Source organism: Protopterus annectens, chromosome 2.part0 (assembly GCF_019279795.1).
Source record: "Protopterus annectens isolate FY-2018-M chromosome 2.part0, PAN1.0, whole genome shotgun sequence".
Classification (NCBI taxonomy): domain Eukaryota; kingdom Metazoa; phylum Chordata; order Ceratodontiformes; family Protopteridae; genus Protopterus; species Protopterus annectens.
Genome location: NC_056728.1, coordinates 1,310,139,949 through 1,310,163,603, shown reverse-complemented (window position 1 = coordinate 1,310,163,603; position 23,655 = coordinate 1,310,139,949). Strand labels below are relative to the sequence as shown.

At 41.9% G+C, this 23,655-nt stretch overlaps 1 protein-coding gene across 1 annotated transcript in view; it reads left to right on the top strand.

Moving 5' to 3' along the window:
- KRTCAP3 (keratinocyte associated protein 3) overlaps positions 1 to 23,655 on the top strand; it is a 371,008-nt gene that overhangs the window by 213,756 nt on the left and 133,597 nt on the right. The window contains exon 4 of the mRNA XM_044060398.1: positions 20,896 to 21,093. Within this exon, the coding sequence (XP_043916333.1) occupies positions 20,896 to 21,093 (198 nt within the window). The remainder of the gene's footprint in view (positions 1 to 20,895; positions 21,094 to 23,655) is intronic.

Below are 23,655 nucleotides of genomic sequence, written 5' to 3'. Positions count from 1 at the left end.
TGATGCATGTTTTATACCCCTAACGACCTGACGTCATGGAAGAAGCAACAGCATCCGATGCAGAAATCCGAAGACTCTGGTATTCAGTCCGGCTGAGGGCTACCTGCAGGCAGATAACCCAAATGTTATTACTGCAACAGTGAATACACTCTTAACATCTACATTTATGGTAAGTGTACACAACTGTACTTTAGGGGTTGTCCTGTTGTCCCTTTGTTGTTTGCACTATATTTAGAACCATTGGCAGAGAAAATAAGGGCCTCAGAAATTCAAGGATATAAGTATGGTAGTTGAGAAAAGTTGGCTCTTTGCAGATATTACTTTATATCTGATAAAACCAGAAAAGGACATTTCAGTGTTGTGGAACATTTTGAGGCAGCTTTTAATCATCTTTTTGGGATACAAAATTAATGAAGCTAAAACAAAGGCAATAGCTGTAAATTATGTACCCACACAAATTGCTTCAGCAGTATCCATATTTGAGGACATAATAAAATTAAATACTTAGGAGTATGGTTTTAAAAGGATTCTGGTGTGGCAGCTAAGGGTTTGTGGGAAAGACTAAAAAAATGATTCAAAAACTAAGAAATTGGAAGCTCTGTGATATAGATATGGATAGCAAGATGCAAGCAGTTAAAAATTTAGCCCAGTTAGTTTTACACAGGTCAGGCATATTTTAACCAATCAGAGGAGAAATTGTGGATAGCAGTGAAGAACTGAAGGATTTTATCTGGGAGGGGAAGGCAGCAGGAATCAAGTGGGATAAGCTGATTCTTCCAATTGAACAAGGCAGTTGAGGGTTACCTGATTTGAAGGCGTATTTCAGAGATGGACAGTTAAGGCTCCTGTGCGTAGTGCAAACAGAAACCTATAATTCAAAGTGGAAATGGATGATGAATGGGGGGGCTTAAATGAGGAGAGACTAGGATTTTGGATGCAGATCTTGAGGAGAATAACAATGACCATACAGAATGTATGTATTATAGTCCTAAAATAGCATAAAGTATTCAAAGAACTAAGCCAACACTGGAATGTAGAAACGAGATCCTGCCGATAGGGATGACTGCAATTAGGGATACAGACAGTAGGCGGGGGGGGGGGCTGGAATTTATTGGAGAAAACTGGCAAAAGAACCAAGGTATTGTGAGTAAATAATTGGAGGGAAAAGGAATAGAATTGAAGAGGCCAAGAATTTATTTGGACTGCAGGCTAGAGATTACCTTCCCTATCAAGGATTGATAACTGAGTATAGGCAAAGAGAAAGAAATAGGGGCATATTAAGCGAAAGACCAGCTCTGGTAGAGATTTTTAGTAGAATCTAGAACAGAAGCTGCTGTTAAAGGAATAATTAGTAGAGCATACAAATTATTGCTTGATGACTAAGAATCAATCAGAGGAGGTTAAAAAGGATTGGTAAGATGGATTGGATAAGCAAATCATAAAGAAACAATGGAGTGATATTTCTGTCTGCCAGATATGCAACAAAGTCTAGAAGCTTTAGGATCTTTGAAATTGTTTACGTATGTATTTTTATATCCCAAGTAGACTCCACTAAGAATTTTTCTTTGGGTAAATGGCAAATGTTGGAGATGTGATGGGGAAGGATAAGGTAATTGGAACATTTTCTGGGAGTGTAATGAGTTGGCAGACTTTAAAGATTCCCTGAAGACTGCTGTGGCAGAGGTATTGGGTGAGCAAATTGGTGGAACCAAGGAAATTATTTTTTGAGGTATGAGTCGGAATTGCCTAGACATAGTAAGGCCTTGCTGAGTCTAATTATGGTGGCTGACAAAAAAGCAATTACTACAAAATGGAAGTCGGTCTAAAACATTTTACTAGAAATAGTGAATATAGTAATGGAGATAAACCAACTGGAAATGGGGCCTTTAGAAAAGGGTAGGAGCAAATACCATATAAAAAATGGGAATTGTGGGGGAACACTGCATGCAGAGGAGGAATGAGGGGCTAAAAGAAGGCAGGATTTAAACAGGCTATGTAATGTTTGACAATGACTGGATAGATTATAAGTGCTGTATGTATGCAATTAAAACTGTCAGTGTAGTTTTTTTGTTTGTACAAGTGTATGATTGCTTGTGTCATATGTGATTTAATAAAGATGTTTCTTGTTTAAAAATATATATTTTTCCAGAGCAATAAGAAGCATGAAGAACTATCCTAGACCTTTCTTTTCTGAACCTTTTGTATCTAGATTCCAAAAATTCAAAAGGTCTACAATTTACCTGTCATTCCTTCTTACAGATGTTCTTCGTGTTTCACTGTTAGTCATTACATTTGGGTTATCCTGCTGGCAGGTTGCCCTCAGTCGGCCTGAATTCCAAAGTCTTGGGTCCTGCGTTTGGTTGCTGTCACCTCTTCCCTGGCGTCAGGTCGTCAGGGGTATAAAAGATGCAGCCGACGCCATTTTATTCAGTTTTTCTTTTTCTAGTAACCCTAGATTTAAGACTCCTCATTTTTCAGTTATCAGAGGTTTCTTTTTTTTTTAAGATCTGTGGCTGGTTTACTTTTGTAGATGTTCTTCATTCCACATTGCTGCAGTCCTAACTATTGGGTAGTCCGCTGTCCAGTCGGCCCGAATACCAAAGTATATGGCTGACGTCGGTCAAGGCGCATTAGACTGACGTCAGTACGTCAGGGTACTAATGCGCATGACCGACGTCATATCCTCAGTCTTTTTTGCCGCATGGTCCGATGCAGAAGCAGTTTTGCGAGTGCAGGTTGGCGTTCTGAAAGTTTCTGAAGTCAGAGTTTCAGACCGAATCAAAGTTGGCTAAGTACCCGTTGGGAATATTTTGGTTTTTCTTGCCTCAGTATTTAACCGGATGTCAGAAAAGTGAATAACTGTATTTCTTGTGGGAAACAGATACCTCATAGGGATTACCATACTTTGTGTATACCTTGTTTAGGGCCTGAGCACGACGTTGTTGGATGCCGCTCTTGTGCTAGATTTAACAAACGCACTATTAAGAGAAGGTTAGACTGTGCCAGGTTAGTGTTTGGGAAGCGTTGTAATTATAAAATGCCGTCGGATGCTCCGGCCCGCTTCGCCAAAAGCGCAAGGACAAAGCAGCGAAGCCTAGAGTGGAAGAACCGACAGTCCCGGACGTCGGTTCTTTAGAAGGCTCAGTGGAGCCGGAGGTTCTGCCAGGAGTTTCTTTGGAGTCTCAGGGAGAAACTTTACTGTTGCAGGATGTGTCCTCTCAGGAAGTAGGCCAGGCTGAAGGGGCTTCTCAGGTGGCTGTTCTTACCTCTCTTCCTAAGGTGGTTAGGGCCTCCCCTTCTGTTTCCAAGGCTTCTTTAAGAGGCAGGCCTAGTTTAGCTTCAGTGGGGGTTTCTCCGAGTGTTTCAGGGTCTTTGCCTAAGAAGCATATGCTAAAAATGGCAGAGGATTTGATTACAATGATTAGAGGTTCTATGCCCCCTCCTGATAAGAGGCCTAGGGTGGAACCTGAGTTTGAGAGTTTTGAGCAATGTTCGAGGCTTCTGAGTCTTCGGTTGAAGACTTGCAGGAGTATCCTCCTTATTCTGATTCTGATGTGGATGATTCTACTCCTTCAGCTAAGCCTCCTGAGGATTTTTCATTTTCAGAGACTCTGCATTCCATGAGGGAGCATTTTAAATGGGAAGGTCAAGATTTCTCTGATTCCAGGAAGAGGCTTAGAGAATTCTTGTTTTACCCCAGCATAGGCCTTTAGCTATACCTCCTGTTCTGAATGTGGTAGAAGATGTTTTGCAGAGGCTTCCTGAATCCTGATTCTTTGCCTCCTGCCCCAGTTAAACCGGATAGGTACTATAGGGTGCCTGAAGCCCATAAGTATCTTTTTAAGAGTCCTAGGGCAGACCCGGAAACTGTCTCTCAGGGGCCTAAAGGTGTGAAGGCTTCTGTTATTAAAAATCCTGTTCCTCCTGATAAAGAGGCAAGGGCTTTGGATAGATGGGGAAAGAAAGTGTATACTTCTTCCACTTTAGCCATGAGGGCGTTGAATTGTCAGTTTCATATGTTAAAATATCAGAATTATCTCCTTTCACAATTGAAGTCTAAGGTGGATGCTCTGGCTGAAGGTATTGAGTGTAAAGAGTTACAGGATTTAGTTCATGTGTCTGAACAGGTGGGTAAGCATTCCTTGCAGTGTGGTTTTGATGCTGTGCAGGCCTCCTCGAGGGTGGCTGCCACTGGTTCTGTTCTTCGTAGGCACGCCTGGTTGAGGAATCAGAATTTAGCTGAGCATGTTAAGACAAGGATTTTGGATGCTCCTTTACAGTCTGATGTGTTGTTTGGTTCGCCTGTGGAAGCAGTTTTAAAGAAAATGGAGGACAAGGCTAAGTCTATGCAAACTGTTAAGGATTTTTGCAGGTGCAGCCTCCAAGTTTAGTAGAAATTGGCCTACTAAGGGATGGACTTATCCTGCTTATGATTCCCAGTCTAGGGGTAGGTCTAGACGTGGTAGGGGCAGAGCTCAAGGTTCTTTTAGGCCTAGAACAGGAGTTCACCTGCTCAGACTTCTGGTGAGGGCAGGGGTCAGTCCTTTCGTAAACAGACCCAATGACCTGCCTTTTCAGCTGCCAGTACATTCTCGCCTGGCAGCACCTTTGGGAGGAAGGCTGTCTCTTTTCAAAGAAAATTGGGATTTAATTACCCAAGACAGATGGGTTCTGGATATCATTCACCACGGTTACAGGTTTTATTTCCATACCTTGCCTCCTTTCAAAGGCATGCCAGACATTCCTCCTCTACAAAGAACAGAGGCTCACAAGCAAATTTCTCTGTTGCTCCAAATAGGGGCCATTCAGCCAGTTCCTGTGCCAGAAAGGGGCCTAGGATTTTATTCTCGCCTGTTCCTAGTACCAAAAAGGGGAACACGTGGAGACCAATTTTGGATTTATCTATCCTCAACACTTATCTGGACATTCCCAAGTTCAAAATGTTGACGTTACAACAGCTTTTACCTCTGCTGGGCAGAGATCACTGGATGGTAACTTTAGATCTCAAGGAAGCTTACCTTCATGTGCCTATAAGACTAAGTTGCAGGAAGTATCTGCGTTTCGAGCTGGAAATTCTCATTATCAGTTCTCTGCATTGCCCTTTGGCTTATCTACTGCCCAGAGTATTCACAAAGGTTCTGGCTCCAGTGATAGCTTACTTCAGGCTAAAAGGAATTCAAATCTATCCTTACTTGGACGACTGCCTGATTCTGGCTCAAGAAAAGGAAGACCTTCTACAGCATTTGGAATATGTGATAGCAGTGCTAAGATGCCTAGGGTATTCTGTGAACGAAATAAAGTCCAGTCTAGTACCCTCTCAAGACATGTGCTTTCTGGGTGTGAGACTGAATACAGCAGCCCAGATGGCCTTTTTAACCCCGGACAAACAAAAGAATCTTTCCAGTTACTTCCATCAACTATCTCTTCAGTCCGGGCTGACTGCAAGGACAGTCCTTCAAGCCTTAGGGTTCATGGCATCTTGTATTCTGGTGCTTCCCAATGCCAAACTGCATATGAGGAAGCTGCAATGGTATCTCAAAATGTATGGACACAGCACTGCCAGGATTTGGACACTGTCATTCAAATAATACCTTGCATTCAAAAGGAATTTTTGTGGTGGGCTCAGGAATGTCACCTAAACAAGGGACTCTCTGTGACCCGGCCAGAGGCGAGTCAGATTCTAACGACAGATGCCTCAGACATTGCTTGGGGAGCTCATCTAAATGGAAAGTGGATACAAGACAAGTGGCCTGCCAGACTACAGCATCTACATATCAACATGAAAGAGATGTTAGCGGTCCAGTTTGCATTAATGGCTTTCAAGGAGTTACTTCTTCCAGGGCAGGTGTTGATTCTAACAGACAACACAACTGTCATGTGGTACATCAACAAACAAGGGGAACACATTCTTACCCATTGTGCAGGCAAGCAATGATTTTATGGGAGACTGCGCTCAGCTTGCAACTAACTCTTCAGGCAAGGTTTCTGCCGGAACACAGAACTCCTTAGCAGATGTGTTAAGCAGACAAATCATGGATCCCCACGAGTGGAAACTGGATCTTCATGTATTTCAAAAATTGACAGTGTCCTGGGGAACTCCAGACATAGATCTGTTCGCTTCTCCACTAAACCACCAGCTGCCAAAGTTCTGCACAAAGAGGTTTCATCACACAGCTTGGAAAGTGGATGCTCTTTCTTTCAGTTGGAAAAATCTTCATGTGTATGCTTTTCCACCTCTGCCTCTTCTCCCAAAGGTGCTTCTAAAGGTCAGACAAGACAAGCCAAGGATGATTTTAATAGCTCCAGATTGGCCTCGGCAGCACTGGTACCCATTACTGAGGATTCTGGTAAGGAAGCCTCCATGGCCTTTACCCTTGATTCCACACCTGTTGTCTCAGAGGGACGGTCACCTGCTCAATGTCAAGCTTCACTCTCTTCATCTAACAGCCTGGCATATTCTGTTTTGAAAGACAGCAGGTCTCAACTTCCTCAACAAGTTTTAAATGTGATTATGGAAGCCAGAAGACCTAGTACAAGGAAGGTGTACGCAGAAAAATGGAAGAGATTTTTATTTTGGACTGCAGCAAATAATTTGGAGATTTCTGAGCCTAATTTGAGTGTGGCTCTTCAATATCTTACTGAGTTATTGGACAAAGGTTTGTCTTTCTCTTCCATTAAGATTCATGCTGCAGCAATTTCAGCTCACTATGATTGTGACCCACCATTGTTTTCACATCCTTTGTTCAAGCAATTTCTTAGAGGGCAAAGAATATAAGACCCCCAATAGAGCTCCTACTCCTGCTTGGGATCTCAATTTTGTGTTGGAGAAACTTACTCTACAACCTTTTGAGCCTGCGGCTACTGCTGAATTGAAATACTTGTCATGGAAGACTGCTTTTTGTTGGCCATTACTTCTGCAAGAAGGGTTTCTGAGTTGCAGGCCCTTATGGCGGTTGAGCCTTTTTTGATTTTTCATAAGGATAGGGTATCATTACGTACTAATCCTTCCTTTATGCCTAAGGTGGTTTCTAGTGTGGCTTTAAACCAAACTATTCATTTGCCTACTTTTTATGCAGATCCCCAAAATAAAGGGGAAAAGATTTTGCACACTTTAGATGTACACAGGCAATTGCGTTATTATTTAAGCAGGACTAAGGATTTTAGGCAGTCTCAGCAGTTGTTTGTTTCTTTTGCTTTGAGTTCGCAGGGCAAGCCTGTGTCAAAACAAACTATTTCTAGGTGGATTGGGTTTTGCATTGCATTTTGTTATTCCCATCATGGCAAGGAGATTCCAGCTGGGATTAGGCCTCATTCCACTAGGGCTACTGCCACTTCAACAGCATTTCTAAGCGGGGTGGCAACTAAGGATATTTTGGAGGCAGCTACTTGGAGTTCAGTGCATACTTTCTCTAAGCATTACCACCTTCCTCTCTACTCTAAGTCTAGGGCTGGTTTTGCCACAGCTATTTTGCAAGGCATGTTGTCAGCTCCTGCTTCCTTATGATTTGCCAGCCTCCCTTACCTCTGCTTTGGGATTCTACCCAATAGTTAGGACTGCAGCAATGTGGAATGAAGAACATAGTACAGTTTTGTACCTGCCATAAATGTAGATGTTCGAGGATCCACATTGCTGCAGTCCAATTTACCCTCCCTCCTTCCCTCTGTGTTTAGGGGTGGTTGTGTAGGTGAGGTTATATTCTGGAAATTTTGTATATATTGTACATATTTTTGGTGCAGGTATGTTTGGAGTTTTTGGTTTTGGCCTTGTCTTTTTAGGGTCTTCTGACATCTGGGGCAAGAAAAGACTGAGGATATGACGTCGGTCATGCGCATTAGTACCCTGACGTACTGACGTCAGTCTAATGCGCCTTGACCGACGTCAGCCATATACTTTGGTATTCGGGCCGACTGGACAGCGGACTACCCAATAGTTAGGACTGCAGCAATGTGGATCCTCGAACATCTACATTTATGGTAGGTACAAAACTGTACTTTTTCTGCCTTAGCATTTGTGTTGTCAACAACTCCAATGTGTTTAGAAACTGTGTAGCACCTGTAGTAGCATGTTGAGTGTTACAGTACATTCATATTTAGACAACTTCATTTTTGCGGACTCTTTCAGAAGATGTCAGTCTGTCTTGGGTAAAGAAGCTTTTTTTCATGTGGTATTTCAAGTGAATCTAGAAAAATCCTCTAATATGATGGTAAATCTAATGTGTCACCTAGATAAATCTCTGGATTTTCATGCTCAAGACTTGGAATTCTGTAAGGAGCAGTTTTTTTTTTTAATTTCCAGCCAGGCATTACCATACCTCCGAAGTCTAGGTTTCATAGCTTCTACAATTCTCATGATTCCTTTATCCAGATTTTACATGAGGAAAAACTCAGTAGTTGATCAAATTTGTTTGGACCAAACACCAGCAACCCATATCCTTTGAGATCTCAGTGCTAAGGGTTATAAAAAGGGAGACACTTTGGTTGGATGAATCCATTCTCTCTCGTTATAGGTCTCCCTTGTTTCCACTTGCAGCTGTATCCAAAGGGGTGAAGTTCAGGGTCTCTGAAAAACAGTAGGACAAATTAAAACACACAGATGTCAAAGGACTTGGAAGACAGATGCCTTTTCATTCTCATAGTTTGGGATGTTTCTGTATGCCTTTCCCCTGATAACTAGGGTTCTTTTGAAGATCAAATAGAACTAAAAAGAAAATATACTGCATTGATGGGTCATGACATTATCATAGATGCATCTTAAATAGCATGAAGCATAGTTTAACCATGCCCCTAACATTGTTCTTCATGCTCCTTATTGCTCTTTGAATCATCTTTGGAATTCAGGCCCTCTGCTAGTAATCACACAGTACCACAGTATTGTGGCACATAAACAGTGGAGAACCAGATACTAACCCCAACCCCCCCCCCCCCCTCCTCAGCAGACTAGCTATGGTAGCCTGTGAATGTTTTATCAGTTAAGTTGATCAAGAACAGGAAAGACCCCCGTGGGTGGCACTTGTACTCCGGGTCTTCAGGAGTTGATGTAACTGTGGGGAGCACCTCAAGTAGATCGGTTTGCCTCCATTTACAAGAGACTGTTAAAGAAATTCTGTTTCAGGACTCCTTGCTCAAAGGACTGGGAGACAGATGCCTTTTCATTCTCTGGGGATGTTTCTGTATGCCTTTCCCTGATAACTAGGGTTCTTTTGAAGATCAAGTAGAACTAAAAAAAAAATACTGCATTGATGGGTCCTGACATTATTATAGATGCATCTTAAATAGCATGAAGCATAGTTTAGCCATGCCCCTAACACTGTGTGGTCTCGGTCTTTGTGCAGGTTTTATAGCAAGTGAATGGAGAACAGCTACAGTCATTCCTTTGCATGAGGGCAGACCTCTCACAGACCCATAAGCCTGACCAGCCTCATATGCAAAGCCATGGAAAGACTTGTGGAGTTCATCAGTCGAAATATAGGGAACCACCCAACACTGGACGCTCCTCAGTTAGGCTTAGTCAAGGCAAGTCATGGTTCCTCAACCTGATGGATTTTTTTGAAAAGGTCACCAAAGGAATGGATGAAGGCAAAACAGTACACACTGCATACCTCGACCAGGCCAAAGCTTTTGACACCATTCCCCAATCGGACATAGAAAAGCTAAATAAATGGGGAATAAACCACTATATCCCCAGCTGGATTGCCTTCTGGTTCACAACGAGGATGCAGATAATCAAAATTGGTGAAGTTACATCCACAAAGAAGCCAGTCACCAGTGGAGTCCCCAATGGTTTTGTGATGGGACCTCTCCTGTTTGTCATCTAGTTTTAAGAAGTAAAAGCCAACCAAAGGGGTTCTGGCTGACTAAGTTTGCAGATGACTGCAGACTAGGAACAGTCATTGAATCCCACAGTGACTTGACCATCTTGTAGGAAGGTTTGCCTCAAATAATTGGTGCCAAAGTCATGGACTGAAACTAAATGCCAGAATTGCCTTATTGTATCATTTAGGAAGCCCTCTACCCCAGGGAGCTACTACATTGACAGTATGCCTGTAAGAGTTGAACCAGTTGCTTGGGATTTGGGGACTTGTGTGGACAGTGACGTATTTTATGACCAACATAAGTCTATTGTAAGAAAATCCTGCTATATTGCATAGCTTATAGTATGTCTACTCCTTCCTCAGTGTGATGAAAAATCAGTTAAACATGTTGCTATTGAATTAAAATTGATGAATACATAATGAACAAAGCAGCCAACCGGATAGCAGAACAATCATATTAATTAAGACAATTGCATTAAATTAATTGTTCTGCTATCTGGAAGGAGTAATCCGAAAGTTGTGTTTTTGAACGGTGCATTTTATTGTGTTTTATATTAAATCTTTTGAACGTAACTTGGCCATTTTTCGTTTGTTTGCTTTGGATTTCATTGTGAACAGCAAGTGCATTACAGGCTTCTGTTTTTCTTGATTTGGACTTTTGCTGTTTTAACAAAGCCTGTAAACGTTCTTTAGAAATGTCTCTGCTAACCATTGGAAGAATCTCTAATGTTAGTAATGGACTGCTATTAAGTGACATTTTAGCCGAAACAGCTAATACACTCCTGCAAGGCATGACAACTACACCGAATGGTGAGTCTTTGCGTTTTTATAGCAATGGAGATATGTGCTTACAACAAATTAAGAATCTAGAATACAAAGTGCAAGCTTTTAAAAAGCTACAATGGCAGCAAATTTGTTTCTCTGCTTACTTGTACTTGGGTTTGGTTCCTCGTAGACTCCGTGTGTTGAAAATGCCGTCTTACAGCAATAAATATCCTGAGCTTTTGAAAAGTTGGCAAGCACTAAATATTAAATTAGGGTTAGATTATATGACCCTAATGAATCTTTTTTTTTTTTTTGCCTCTATTGAGAAAAGTATACAAGATGAAATTGAAAGTTTCTCTGTGCTTTGCCTTCTTTTAATGCTAATATCACAACTTATAATAACATGTTAGAGACTGACCACTTTGGATAAAAAACTTGAACAGAAAAAGAATAAATTAACTGGAGATATCAATGACTTTCATTCTGGTAATATTTTTTCCTGGCCTAAAAATACTACAAAAAGAGTCTGCAGTTCGTACACCACAAGGCTCTATGTACGAACTGGATCATTTTTCTGTTCCAACTACTGTGACAGTACTGCACTTGATTCCATAACTATAAATAGTAGTGAATCAGATAATATGGTCATTTGGACAAAATACTAATAACAAAAATGAGTCAGTACATCAAAATACTACTGAATCGAATGTTATAGCTGGGCCATCGAATCAAATGCAGGATTTTCGGCGAGCCTCCACTGCCATCCAATTAAAACTACCAGAAGTAATACCCAATTGGAATCTAAATGTAACCAAAATGCGGTCCCTCTCCCGGAAAAGAACAAGAGAAGCGAGTACAGGCCCACAAACTCGGAGCAGAGTACTGAGGTAATAAACTCTAACTGCCCTGTATTTAATCTATCTAACATTGAATTAACTGATGCAGATACCACATTGCTAAGTAAAGGCATGACATTTATACCTGCCCAGAAAGACAGTCTTTGATGCAATAACAGACCTGAAGCTTTTCACAAGAAGTCTTAATTTAAAATTACTGTATGAAGACTCTCCTACACAAGTATTACAAAAATGTAAGAAAAGCAGCACATTTATTCCATTTAGCAATCCTGCTACAGCTTTTCAAAATATTTGTGAACTGTATAATTTCTATGCTGAAGATAAATGTAAAATATTTTATAATTAGTCTGTGGCTGAATTAGCAGCATTAGAGAGACTAGAAAAGAATAATGACATTATTATAAAAGAAGCCGACAAGGGAGGGGGGATTGTTTTAGTGAATGTTACTGACAATAATAGCTCTATGTATGAACTTTTGTCTGACTCATCTGTTTTCAAACAAATTACATATAGTGAGGTAGTACAATGTATCAGCAGAGTTAATATGGCTGACAGGTTCAGTGCAAACTTCTCCCCCCCTCCCCCCCAAAAGGTGAGATATCTATACCAGAGAATTATAGCCCCCCAAACATCTCAAACGCTCAGGTGAGAACTGCTCTCTCCAAGGCAAAAAACACAGCATCCATGGGACCAGATGGTGTCCCCGGATGTGTACTCCACAAACTCAATGAGGAATTAAACCCGCAGTTAGGGCAGCTGTTTAATCTTAGCCTCACCTCAGGATACGTGCCTAAGGAGTGGCGTACGGCAACTGTGGTCCCACTTCACAAAGGAGGTGCCTCCACCGACCCGGGAAATTACCGTCCCATCAGCTTGACAAGCTTGATCTGCAAAGCTATGGAGAGGATCATAATGGAACTCATAAATAAAGACATAGGAGACTTGCAGACTTTGGATCCGACCCAGTTTGGCTTTGTCAAGGGCAGATCATGCCTTTTAAACCTGGTGGACTTTTTCGAAACAGTCACCAAGGCCATTGATGAGGGAAAGGCAGTCCACACAGCCTACCTCGACCTGGCAAAGGCCTTCGACACCATACCCCACTCGGGTATCATTGAAAAACTCATCAGCTTAAATGTAAACCCATACGTCACAAGATGGGTTGCAAATTGGCTAAGTGACACAACCCACAGGGTCAGAGTTGCTGACTTAAAGCCTGTCACAAGTGGTGTCCCACAGTGCTCAGTCCTGGGCCCTCTCCTGTTCGGCATCTACTTTTCAGAAGTACAAGCAAACACAGGAGGATTTTGGCTGACAACATTTGCAGATGACTGCAAACTGGGCGCCATAGTTGAGAACACATCTGACACAGATATCCTTCAGAAGGGTCTTATAGAAATGGAAAACTGGTGCCAGAACTATGGCCTAAAGTTAAACGCCAAAAAATGCATAGTCATACCCTTCGGGGAAAAACAAGGTTACCCCTAGCTACCATATAGGCGGCAACCCACTAAGCACAGAAGAGGTTATCAGGGATCTGGGTACCCAGGTTGACAGTAACCTTTCATTTGATACTCACGTTGCCAAAGTAGTTAGGAAGACCTTCTACATTGCCCACCTGTTCATGAAGGGATTCGCATCTAGATCAAGGGAAGTCATCGTCCCCCTGTACTCATCACTCATCAGGCCAATGATTGAGTACAATGCCCTATTCGGAATGTATCTGACACGACACCTGCAGCAACTGGAAAGGCCCCAAAAGTTCCTCACCAAAAGGATAAAGGGTCTCAAAAATATGTCCTATGCTGCCCGACTGAAGGAACTTCAGCTCTACTCAGTCGCCACCGTCTGCTCAGAGGTGACCTGTGCCTGACATACAAGGCCATGTCCAACCCAGAATTGATGAACATGCTTCACCTCAAAAAATCTAGATCCCTCAGAACTACAAGGCGGAGACTTAAACCTTGACACGGTTATTAATAGGACGTGCTGGAGGGACAGATTCATCACCCAGAGACTCCCTATGCTGTGGAACAAAATCCCGGTACATGTGAGGCAGAGCACCTCGCTGGCTTTGTTCAAGAGAAATCTTGACCAATGGATGGGAGATCGCAGATATACCCCAGGGATTATCTCAGTGTCACTGCTTGAGAGGCACAGTAAAATAATGGGCATAGTATCCTCCAAACTAAAGGGGTGGCGAAAGCCACAAAACTCTGGCTAGGCTTATAAATGCCCTTGGGCAGATAGCCTAGTATGAACCTATGAACCTAGTATGAACCTATAATTACAAATTAATATTTCTGTTGAATTACACTTTTACTATACAGTGTCCAAAGATACCTATTTTATATGGTCTACCTAAGCTACACAAGTCTCTTACCACCCCTACCATAATAGTGTTGCAGTTTACCCCCATTTCCAGTTGATTTATCTCTTACTATTTTAACTGCTTCCAGTACAGTTGGTTTAGACTTTGATTTCCATTTTCTAGTAATGGCTTTTTTGACAACCACAATAATTAGACTCAGGAAGGCCTTACTATATCTAGGCAATTTCGATTCTGTATCATTGCTTAAAAAATAGTTTCCTTTGTCATACCAATTTGCTAACCCAGTATTTCTGATGAGTAGTCTGCAGAAAATTGAAGTCCACCAACTCATTACAAACCCAGAAAATAAGTTCTCTATCTCTTGTTCTCAGTTCTCTGTAGATTCTCTTTGCCATCTGTTGTGCTACTGTTTATTTTTCCATTGTCATCTTTTGGAAAAAAATGGGTTTGGTGGCATACTGTTTTCACACTCAAGCTATCAGTTTGCTAATGGCTTTGCTGCTGGACCCCCAACTCCATGTTTTTCAATTTATTACTGGTTAATTTGCTTAATTCCTTCCTTTACTTGCTCAAGCTCCATAAATGTACTTGAGCCAGCCCACAGGTGGAAAAAAACTCTGAATACTACAGGATTCAGTGGAGTAAATCTCACTTTGGCTAATCAACACTTGCACATTTAATCTATTCATGTGATAGTTTTTGTAGAAAATTGATACCAGATAAATGTTTTAATCATTCAACACTGTACCCTCTCTGCCACATTTTTGTTAACGTCTTCTGATGGTATGTTTGTATTTTCATAGCTGTTGGTCTTGTTTGCTTTCTTAAAAGAATACTTGGGATATAAACGTAGTGTCCCATGTCTTTTTAGTATGTGTTGTTGTGGAACACCCTTCCATGTGCTAATATTTTTATTTTATTTATTTCTTTTTTAAATACAGAGGTTGTGCAGTCCATTCCTTCCTGCTCCTGAGAGTTGGCTGTGGATCTCAGATTTAATCAATCTTTTAAATCATTTTTGGAACAATTTTCCCCTTGAGATGCCTAATTATCCTTCAGTTCCTCCTTTTCATTTCTGACTTCTCTAGCTTAACCAGTACATCAGCGTGATTAGAGTGTATCCTCTACTCATTTGTTTAGTGTCCCACTTCTTTTAAAGACCTCTTAGTGTATTAAGACATTTTGTATTTGAATTTGTTTGGAGTCATGCCTTGCATCTGCCCCATAACCTGGTCTGCTTTATACCGAGTCTCTGTAATCTTTGTCCAGTACACCCTTTACCTTTCTTTATTTTTCTGTTTTTTCCTTAGATGACATCCAGGCAGAGTACTTCTTGGGAAATATCTGAATTTAAGCCAAATTGACTTTTTATAGGTTTTTGTACAGTTATTGGATGTTCTTCGTGTTTCACTGTTGGAGTCATCGCACTTTGGGTTATCTGCCTGCAGGTAGCCCTCAGTCGGCCCAAATACCAGAATCTTGGGATTTCTGTGTTGGATTCTGTCACCTCTTACATGATGTCAGGCCGTCAGGAGTATAAAACATGCAGTCGACGCCATTACATCAGCTTTTCTTGTCGCATGGGAGCTCGAAGCAGAAACAGTTTGCAAGTGCCGGTTGGCCGCTTCCTGAAGTTTTCGTTTGAGTTTCAAACCTGAAGTCTTCTAAAGCTAAGTACCCCATTGGGGATCTCTCTTTTTTTTTTTTTTTTGCTCTAACCGATGGCAGAAAAAGTTAACAATTGTCTTGCCTGTGGAAAGCAAATACCTCAGAGATTTTCATTCTTACTGCGTCACCTGTTTAGGCTCAGACCACGACGTTCCTCGCTGTCTGTTTTGTGCCTTGTTTTAACACCCAAAGTATTCGTCGTTTGGCTATCTTTGTCATTTAAATTCTTTTGCTCTCGTTCTCCGTATTCCAAAATGGCTTCGATAAGCCATCCGACTACCGATCTTCCAAAAAAAAGTAAGGATAAAGGCAGAGACAGACCGCATAGGCCGGCACTAAGTGAGGCGCCTTCGCAGCCCCTAATACCCGCTTCTACAGATACGCAGGCCCTGCTGAGACCCATCTGGGGTCCGGTATGCCACAAGATGCTTCTATGACTGTGGAACCTGCGGATGTCTCTACCGTGGATGGGTTAGGAGCCGCTGCGCAGGCACTATCTTCTGAGGGTGTTTTCTGACCTTCCTGTGTTCGTATTAAACCAACAACTTTTTTTCTGACTAAAACTACAGAATTTTAGTCCCAGAGTTCGCACTACACCTAGAAAACTGACTACTAAAAGCGCATGCTGAAGCTCCCATGCCACAGAATCAAATGCTTAGAATGGCTGAAGACCTTGTAACCTTATTTAGGGAAAGCCAGCCTTCCCCCTCTGAAAGACCAAGAATTTATTTTCCTTCTGATTCTACAGACATAGTCCGATGACTCTGATTACCAGGACTTACCCTTATCTACCTATGAGGATTCAGATGCAGAGGATTCCATTCCCTCTGCCTCCCCTCCAGAGGATTTTTTTCTTTTGGTGAAACCTTGCATACCTTAAGAGAACATTTCCAGGATGCCAGGACTACCCTCAGTCCAAAAAGAGACTCAGAGAATTTTTAGACTTGCCTCAGCACAGTCCTCTAGCTATACCCCCTGTCCTGGATATTGTAGATGTCTTCACGGAATCCAGTCTTACTCCTGATACTTTACCACCAGCTCTTAGAAAGCCTGATGGGTACTACAGAGTACCTGACTCTCACAAATTTCCCTTTAAGAATCCCACTGCAGATCCAGAGACAATTTCCAAAGGACCTAAAGGCATTAAGGCTACTACAGCTAAAAACCATACCCCTTCGGACAGGGATTCTAGAGCTTTAGACGATGGGGTTAAGAAGGTATATAACTCTGCAACTCTTGCCATCAGGGCTTTGAATTGCAGTTTCACATGTTGAAGTACGAGCAGCATATTATGGGACTAATTAAACAAAAAATGTTGTTGCTTCCAGATTGTGCAGAAAATAAAGATTTACAAGAGTTAATGCATTTTGCAAACCAAGTTAGTAAACTTACTTTGCAGTGTAGCTTTGATGCCTTAGAAGCATCTTGCAGGGCTGCTGTCACTGGGTCTGTACTGAGAAGGCATGCTTGGCTGAAGGAACAAATCTTGCCAAACCATGTCAAAGCAAAATTACTAGATGCTCCATTAAACCAGTAACGTTTGTTTGGCACAAAAGCAGTAGTAGTTCTTAAAAAGATGGAGGAAAAAGTTAAATCTATGCAAACTGTTAAAGATTTCTTACAGGTGCAGCCACCTAGATTCAGTAGGCATTGCCCTTCTAAAAACTGGTCTTTTCCAGTCCCTCTCAGGTCTTCTCAGTCCAAACCAAGGGGCAACAGACCACCAAGACTACATTCTCAGGTTATGCAGAGATCTAAATGAGGGAGTGCTCCCATCTCAAAAACTGGGAGTGGTAAGCCACCCCCTTATGGAAAAAGTTCACAATGACTTGTCTATCCTCCTTCCTAGCCATGCCCAAGTACTTGCACCCCTAGGAGGAAAACTCGCCCTACATGCAAAAAACTGGATATCCATTACCCAAGTCTGATGAGTCCTAAACTTTGATATCCCAAGGATACAGATTCTACTTCCACTCATTGCCAACCCCAAGCAAGATGCCTGACCTTTCTCCAAACCAGTGGGCAGAGGCTCAAAAGCAAGTACTTTCTCTTTTCAGTATCCGGGCTATTCAGCCTGTTCCAACAGAGCAAAGGGGGGACAGGGTTTCTACTCCAGACTGCTCCTGGTACCCAGAAAGGAGAGCTCTTGGTGCCCTATCCTGGATCTGTCAATTCTCAACACCTTCCTGGTGGTCCCAAAATTCTAAATGCTTACACTGCAACAGGTTCTTACTATGCTAGCCAAGGGTGCCTGGCTAGTCGCTCTAGACTTAAAAGAAGCTTATCTGCACATCCCCATAAGGGAATCTTGCAGGAAATATCTACGTTTGAGGGCAGGCTGTATGCATTATCAGTTCTCTGCACTTCCCTTTGGCTCATCTACTGTGCCCAGGGTGTTCACAAAGTGCCTGGCTCTTGTCATTGCATACTGCAGGCAGATAAATATTCAAATTTACCCTTACTTGGACTATTTCCTGATTCAGGCAGACAGTCAGGAATTGCTACTTCAGCACTTGGAATTTGTAGAGAGATTCCTAACTTGTCTGGGGTACACCATCAATGAAAAGAAATCACAACTGGTTCCCAGCCAAACGATTGTATTCCTGGGAGCAACCTTGAACACAACTTCCCAGATGGAATTCCTCACTCCAGAAAAGCAGGCTTATTTGACAAACTACTTCAAACTAATGACCACCAAAACCCAGCTGTCTGCAAGAAAAATACTGCAAGCCCTAGGGTTCATGGCCTCATGTATTCTACTAATTCTGTATGCAAGACTGCATATGAGGAGACTTCAATGGTGCTTAAGTCTCTGGTGTCAACATTCTAAGGACATGGAAACAGTGATTCCCATCATTCCTTGCCTAAGGACAGAGTTCCTTTGGTGGGCAGAGGCATACAACCGCAACAAGGGACTTCTTTCACTCAAACTCTCGCCACCCAGATCCGGACAACACACACATCAGACTATGCATGCGGGGCTCACATGGTGGGCAAATGCATTCAAGACAAATGGAGCCTAGGACAAATCTCCCTGCATATCAATCAAAAAAGAAATGTTAGCTGTACAGAATGCTCAGACAACCTTCAAATACTTTATTCCAGGACAACTCCTGATAAAGACAGACAACACCATAGTTATTTGGTACATAAACGAGCAGGGGGGAACCCATTCCTACCCAGTCTGCAGGTTAGCCATGGCCCTGTGGAACACAGCCTTGAGCAACCAAGTGCACCTGCAAACTCGGTTCCTGCCAGGCAAGCAAAATTCATTGGCAGACAAACTTGAACAAAAATCTACTGGACCCATACGAGTGGAAACTGGAACCCAACTCATTCAAATTTCTAATCCACAGGTGGGGGACACCAGAGGTGGACCTCTTTGCCTCCCAAAACCATCAGTTGAGCAAATTTTGCTCCAGAAACCCTCACAGCAAAGCGTGGAAAGTGGATGCCCTATCCTTTACATGGGAAATCCTCTCAATTTGTCTTTTCCCCTCTCTGCCCCTCCTCTCTCAAGTATTACTCGAGATCAAACAGGACAGACCAAGGACAATCCTTATTGCCCCAGACTGGCTACGCCAGCACTAGTACCCACTCCTACGCAGTCTGAAAGCAGTGCCACCCTGGCACCTTCATCAGACCCCCCCCCCCCTGCTGTCCCAGCAGGAGGGACAGATTTTGCATCCACAGCTGCAAACCATGAACCTTTCAGCCTGACTTATCCCCTGAATGCACTACCAGCAGTCCTCTGCAAACAGGTGCTGGATGTCATACTTGAGGCCAGAAGGCCTACTTACTAGGAAATCCTATTCAGAAAAGTAGAAAAGGTATTGTTCTTGGAGCCAGTCTCAAGGAAAGTACACAGCTGTGCCCACCTTACCTCAAATCCTAGATTACCTAGCTTAGCTGCTACACAGAGGCCTATCCTTGTCATCAGTTAAGATTCATGCCTCTGCCATTTCAGCTCATTACAATACTGAGCCACCTCTCTTTCCTCACCCTTTCATCAAACAGTTACTGAGAGGAGCTAACAATTTAAGGCCCCCCGAGGAGAGCTCCCACCCCTGCCTGGGACCTTAACTTTGTACTAGACAAACTCACGCTTCCCCCCTTTGAGCCTGCTGCTGCAGCAGAGTTAAAATTCCTGTCTTGGAAAACAGTCTTACTGCTAGCCCATCCCTTCAGCAAGAAGAGTGCCTGAGTTACAGGTACTAATGGCTGTGGAACCCTTCATTATTTTCCATGCTGACAGGGTTTCCCTCAGGACTAACCCATCATTTATGCCCAAGGTGGTATCCAGTGTGGCATTAAATCCATCCATTTACCAACCTTTTTCCCTAATCCTCAGAATAAAGGGGAAAGGATCCTGCATTCATTGGACATGCACAGACAGCTCAAGTTCTACCTTAACGGGGCTAAACCTTTCAGGAAATCTGACCAGCCTACAGGGGCAGAGGGCAAGGTGATTTCAAAGCAAACCATTTCCAAATGGGTAGCACACTGCATCCATTTCTGCTACAAACCCCATAGAAAACCTACCCCACAGGGGGTCAGAACTCATTTCTCAGTGGAGTCCCTACCAGGGATATCCTGGAAACTGCAACCTTGAGTTCTGTACACACATTCACCAAGCATTACCACTTGCCTATCTTTAAGTCCAGAGCTGGATTTGCCACAGCAGTCTTACAAGGCCTGCTAGCCAGCCTTAATACGTCTTAACTGCCTCCACCCTTCCTCAGCTTTGGGAATCAACCCAAGTGTGATGACTGCAACAGTGAATACACTCCAACATCTTCATTTATAAGTGTACACAACTGTACTTTTTTCTTGTGGGAGAATTCCAGTTAACATACTTCTTGGTCAGTGGCCATCTTGGAAGACCCAAAGGCATCATCTTGTTCTGTGCATAAATTTTGAAGTCTGGCCTATTGTTTGTCATGAAGTTGGTACCTTACTTCTCAAGTTTTAGTTCACAAAGTAGACTTGCATACCTTGCAACTTTCCCTGGAGTATTGTGTTTTTTTTTTTTGTGTGTAAATCATGCTTTCACATTGGAATAAATAAATTATATGCACCTATAGGTTTTTGAGAGGTTAATATTTTCATTCTCCAAGCCTATCTGATCTTCCTTGGCAAACTGTATTTGATTGTGTAGATGGGATTTCAGAGATCTGAGTCTGTGGTGTTGAGTTGAAGATTTTTGTTGCTTAGTTGACTGGAAAGACTAGGTACTTGGCCAGTTGCACTTGTTTAGTTGGTGGTACTTTAAACAGTGTGTTACGAATGTTATACAAATACTAGAGTTACATATGAGTAATGTAGTTCCATTTTTTTTAACTATGTGAACTGTACGTTTGCTTAAGCACTTGTACACTCCACTTTCTAATGATTATTTACAACTTTATAGAGTTCATTGCAAAACAAGTTGTATTTTCTTTTTTTTTTCGTTTTATCCTAGCACTGGTGTTTGTTGAGTTTCTCTGTATTAAATTCATTGGTGTCAACCATGTGTTCACTTGGATTGATTTTGGCCATCTCACTCACCATTTCTAATGGAGGCAAGAACCTTGTATGGGGCTGCAACACCACAATACTTCCTGCTGAAACCAGAGCATCCATCCTCAATGAGTGTCCATTTGATACAACGCGCATTTATGTAAGTAACCATGCCTTACTTTAGCTGGCTTTGTCTAAGCAATCCTTAAGAAAATGATGTCCTTATAAGGTTTGTGTTTAATAATAATGATAATATTAATAAAATGGACTGGCAGCCAAATATTCACTCTGGTTTTTGTAATATACTCAGTTTTTTTCCCATTTGTTTTACTGAGTACCACAAACTGGTATTAATGGATGAGTGGAACATACAGTAGAGAGTTTATTTTCTGAACTAAGTGGGACCAAGGTTAGTTCAGATAATCGAGCATGCATTGAACTGGATAAAAAACTTCTAAAATCTCGTTTTTTTCTACACTCCGGGAATGCACTTTTCAGCCATTCGGCAAGTCTAGTGGACAATGAAAAATATTTTTCACACACAAGTAGGCTACAACAAAAACATTCACAAGCTAATGCATATAAAATTGACATTTAGAACATTGATTTTTCCTACCAAAAAACTTTAGAAGACTGGGTCCGGATAATTGACAATTTTGGATAATCATTTGGATAATTGACTCTCTACTGTAAATGCTGTTTTTTTTCTGTATGGTTAAAACTGTTTGTGGTATTTGCTGCTGTGCTCTGTTTTCTTAGAAATTTATAATTTTATGCTAGTCCTTTTGATTTGTAATAACTTTCAAACCATTACATTACAGCAGAGTGCTCCTCCAGGTGCACTTGCCTCCTACTGCGCCTCTAGGTGTCAAATATTGCTGGTTTATATTAACATTAATAATTCAAAAACCATGCTGCATATAAGTGTCAGAATATTATCTTGAAGCATAAATGATTGCAAAACACAATTGCATTGATATTTGACCTCTGTCAATGAGTATTTGTTGGAGCTGTAAGGTGGTAACTTCATTTTTAAAGGCTCAAGCCACACCCACCAGGAGTTTAAAGGTATGCACTTAAAAAGAGCTGTACTAGAGGGAATGAGGGAATTTGTAATAACTCTTCAACCATTGTCTTAAAGTAATTCTTTGTACCACAGACTAATGTGGTGCCACTGGATTTGCTTTTCCTAATAAGAACCAGTAAGAGTGTGGCATTAAGTCATTGTGTTGAGCAGGTACATTTACTTCTAATTGCTTGATGGAAAGTTTATACTGTAGTTTTTGAACTGTGGTGCACTCCGTTGTTGAACTAGTCATCACTTAAATCTGATCATCCATCTCTAATTTTCAGTCTGATATTTCAGAGTAACAAATTCAAAAAATGGTGCTTTTATGAAGGAGAGAGAGCAATGTACACAACTTTTCCCATGCATTTTTTTAACTTTCATTTTACCCAAGTTGGTGAAGTTTGTGTTCATTTTACTTCATGTCTTGTAGGAAAGTAGTTTATGTAATCCTTACTTGCATGATTTCTGTAGTTTTAATATTTAACATGGTATATGTATGATCTGGTCCCAAGCAGATGGCTTTTCTGGTTTCCGATAGGCATTTTCAATTAGTGTGTGTGTGTGTGTGTGTGTGTGTGTGTGTGGACTAGGTCTTTGATATCAAGTATGTAGGTCACAAAGATACTTTCTAGGGAGCATTACAGTACAACTTGCCATGCTCCCCAATGTAAGCTATTGATGTCTTCTGCTTTATGCAGATGTAGGTGGCACAAAGTCATCCGTTTTAGTGTTTACTGTTTCACATTCAAGGAACTTGATTTGACTTTAGCTGCCATTGGGTATAATTTCCTTATTTTGAGGAGGGTCACTGTAACAATAAATTTTAACTTTTTTGATTGCTCAGCACCAAATCTGCTTTGTCTGGTCATTTTATTTTGTAGTCCTGCTCCCCTATGGGAGGCCACCTCTAGTCTCGTAGCAACATACACTGATGATCTGATTTTATTCATGTCACTGTTCCTCACTGTAGGGTCGTAAGAACTGGCATCAGATCCTACCCGACAATTTCTCAGACAGCTTCTAGGCTTGAGCTCCTCCCACTTCCATGATCCCTTGCTGCCCTCTAACCCCTCAGATCTCATTTGTTGTGCTCAACATCTGATGTGATTTCAACTAGCTCGAGTCTCCAGTGGGGGATACGTGCTTTAAAATTTCCATACTTTAGGTTAAATTCTCTATTTTTTGTGAATTTGTAGTTTTTTGTAGCTTGTTTGCCCTTCTGGCTTAGTCTGTTGTATTACTCTCTTCCTGTGTGGTTTTTGCAGTGGTGGTTGTAGATGTTCATCGTGCATACAGCTGCAGTCATAACAGATGGGTTTTCCTGCCGTCAGGCGGGTCCTCGGTCGGCCGAATTCCAAAGTCTAGGTCCGGCGTCTGTTGTTGTCGCTTCTTCTCTGATGTCAGTGCGACACGGGTATAAAAGAACCAGCCAACGCCATTTTCTTCAGTCTTTCTTGCCGTGCGGTGCCCGAAGCAGAAGCAGTTCGCAAGTGCCGGTCGGCCAGCTCCTGAGATTACGAATATCTGCAACCGAAGTCTTCTTGAAAGCTAAGCACCCCATTGGGGAAACTTTTCTTGCCTCAGACCGAAGCTCCTGAGATTACGAATATCTGCAACCGAAGTCTTCTTGAAAGCTAAGCACCCCATTGGGGA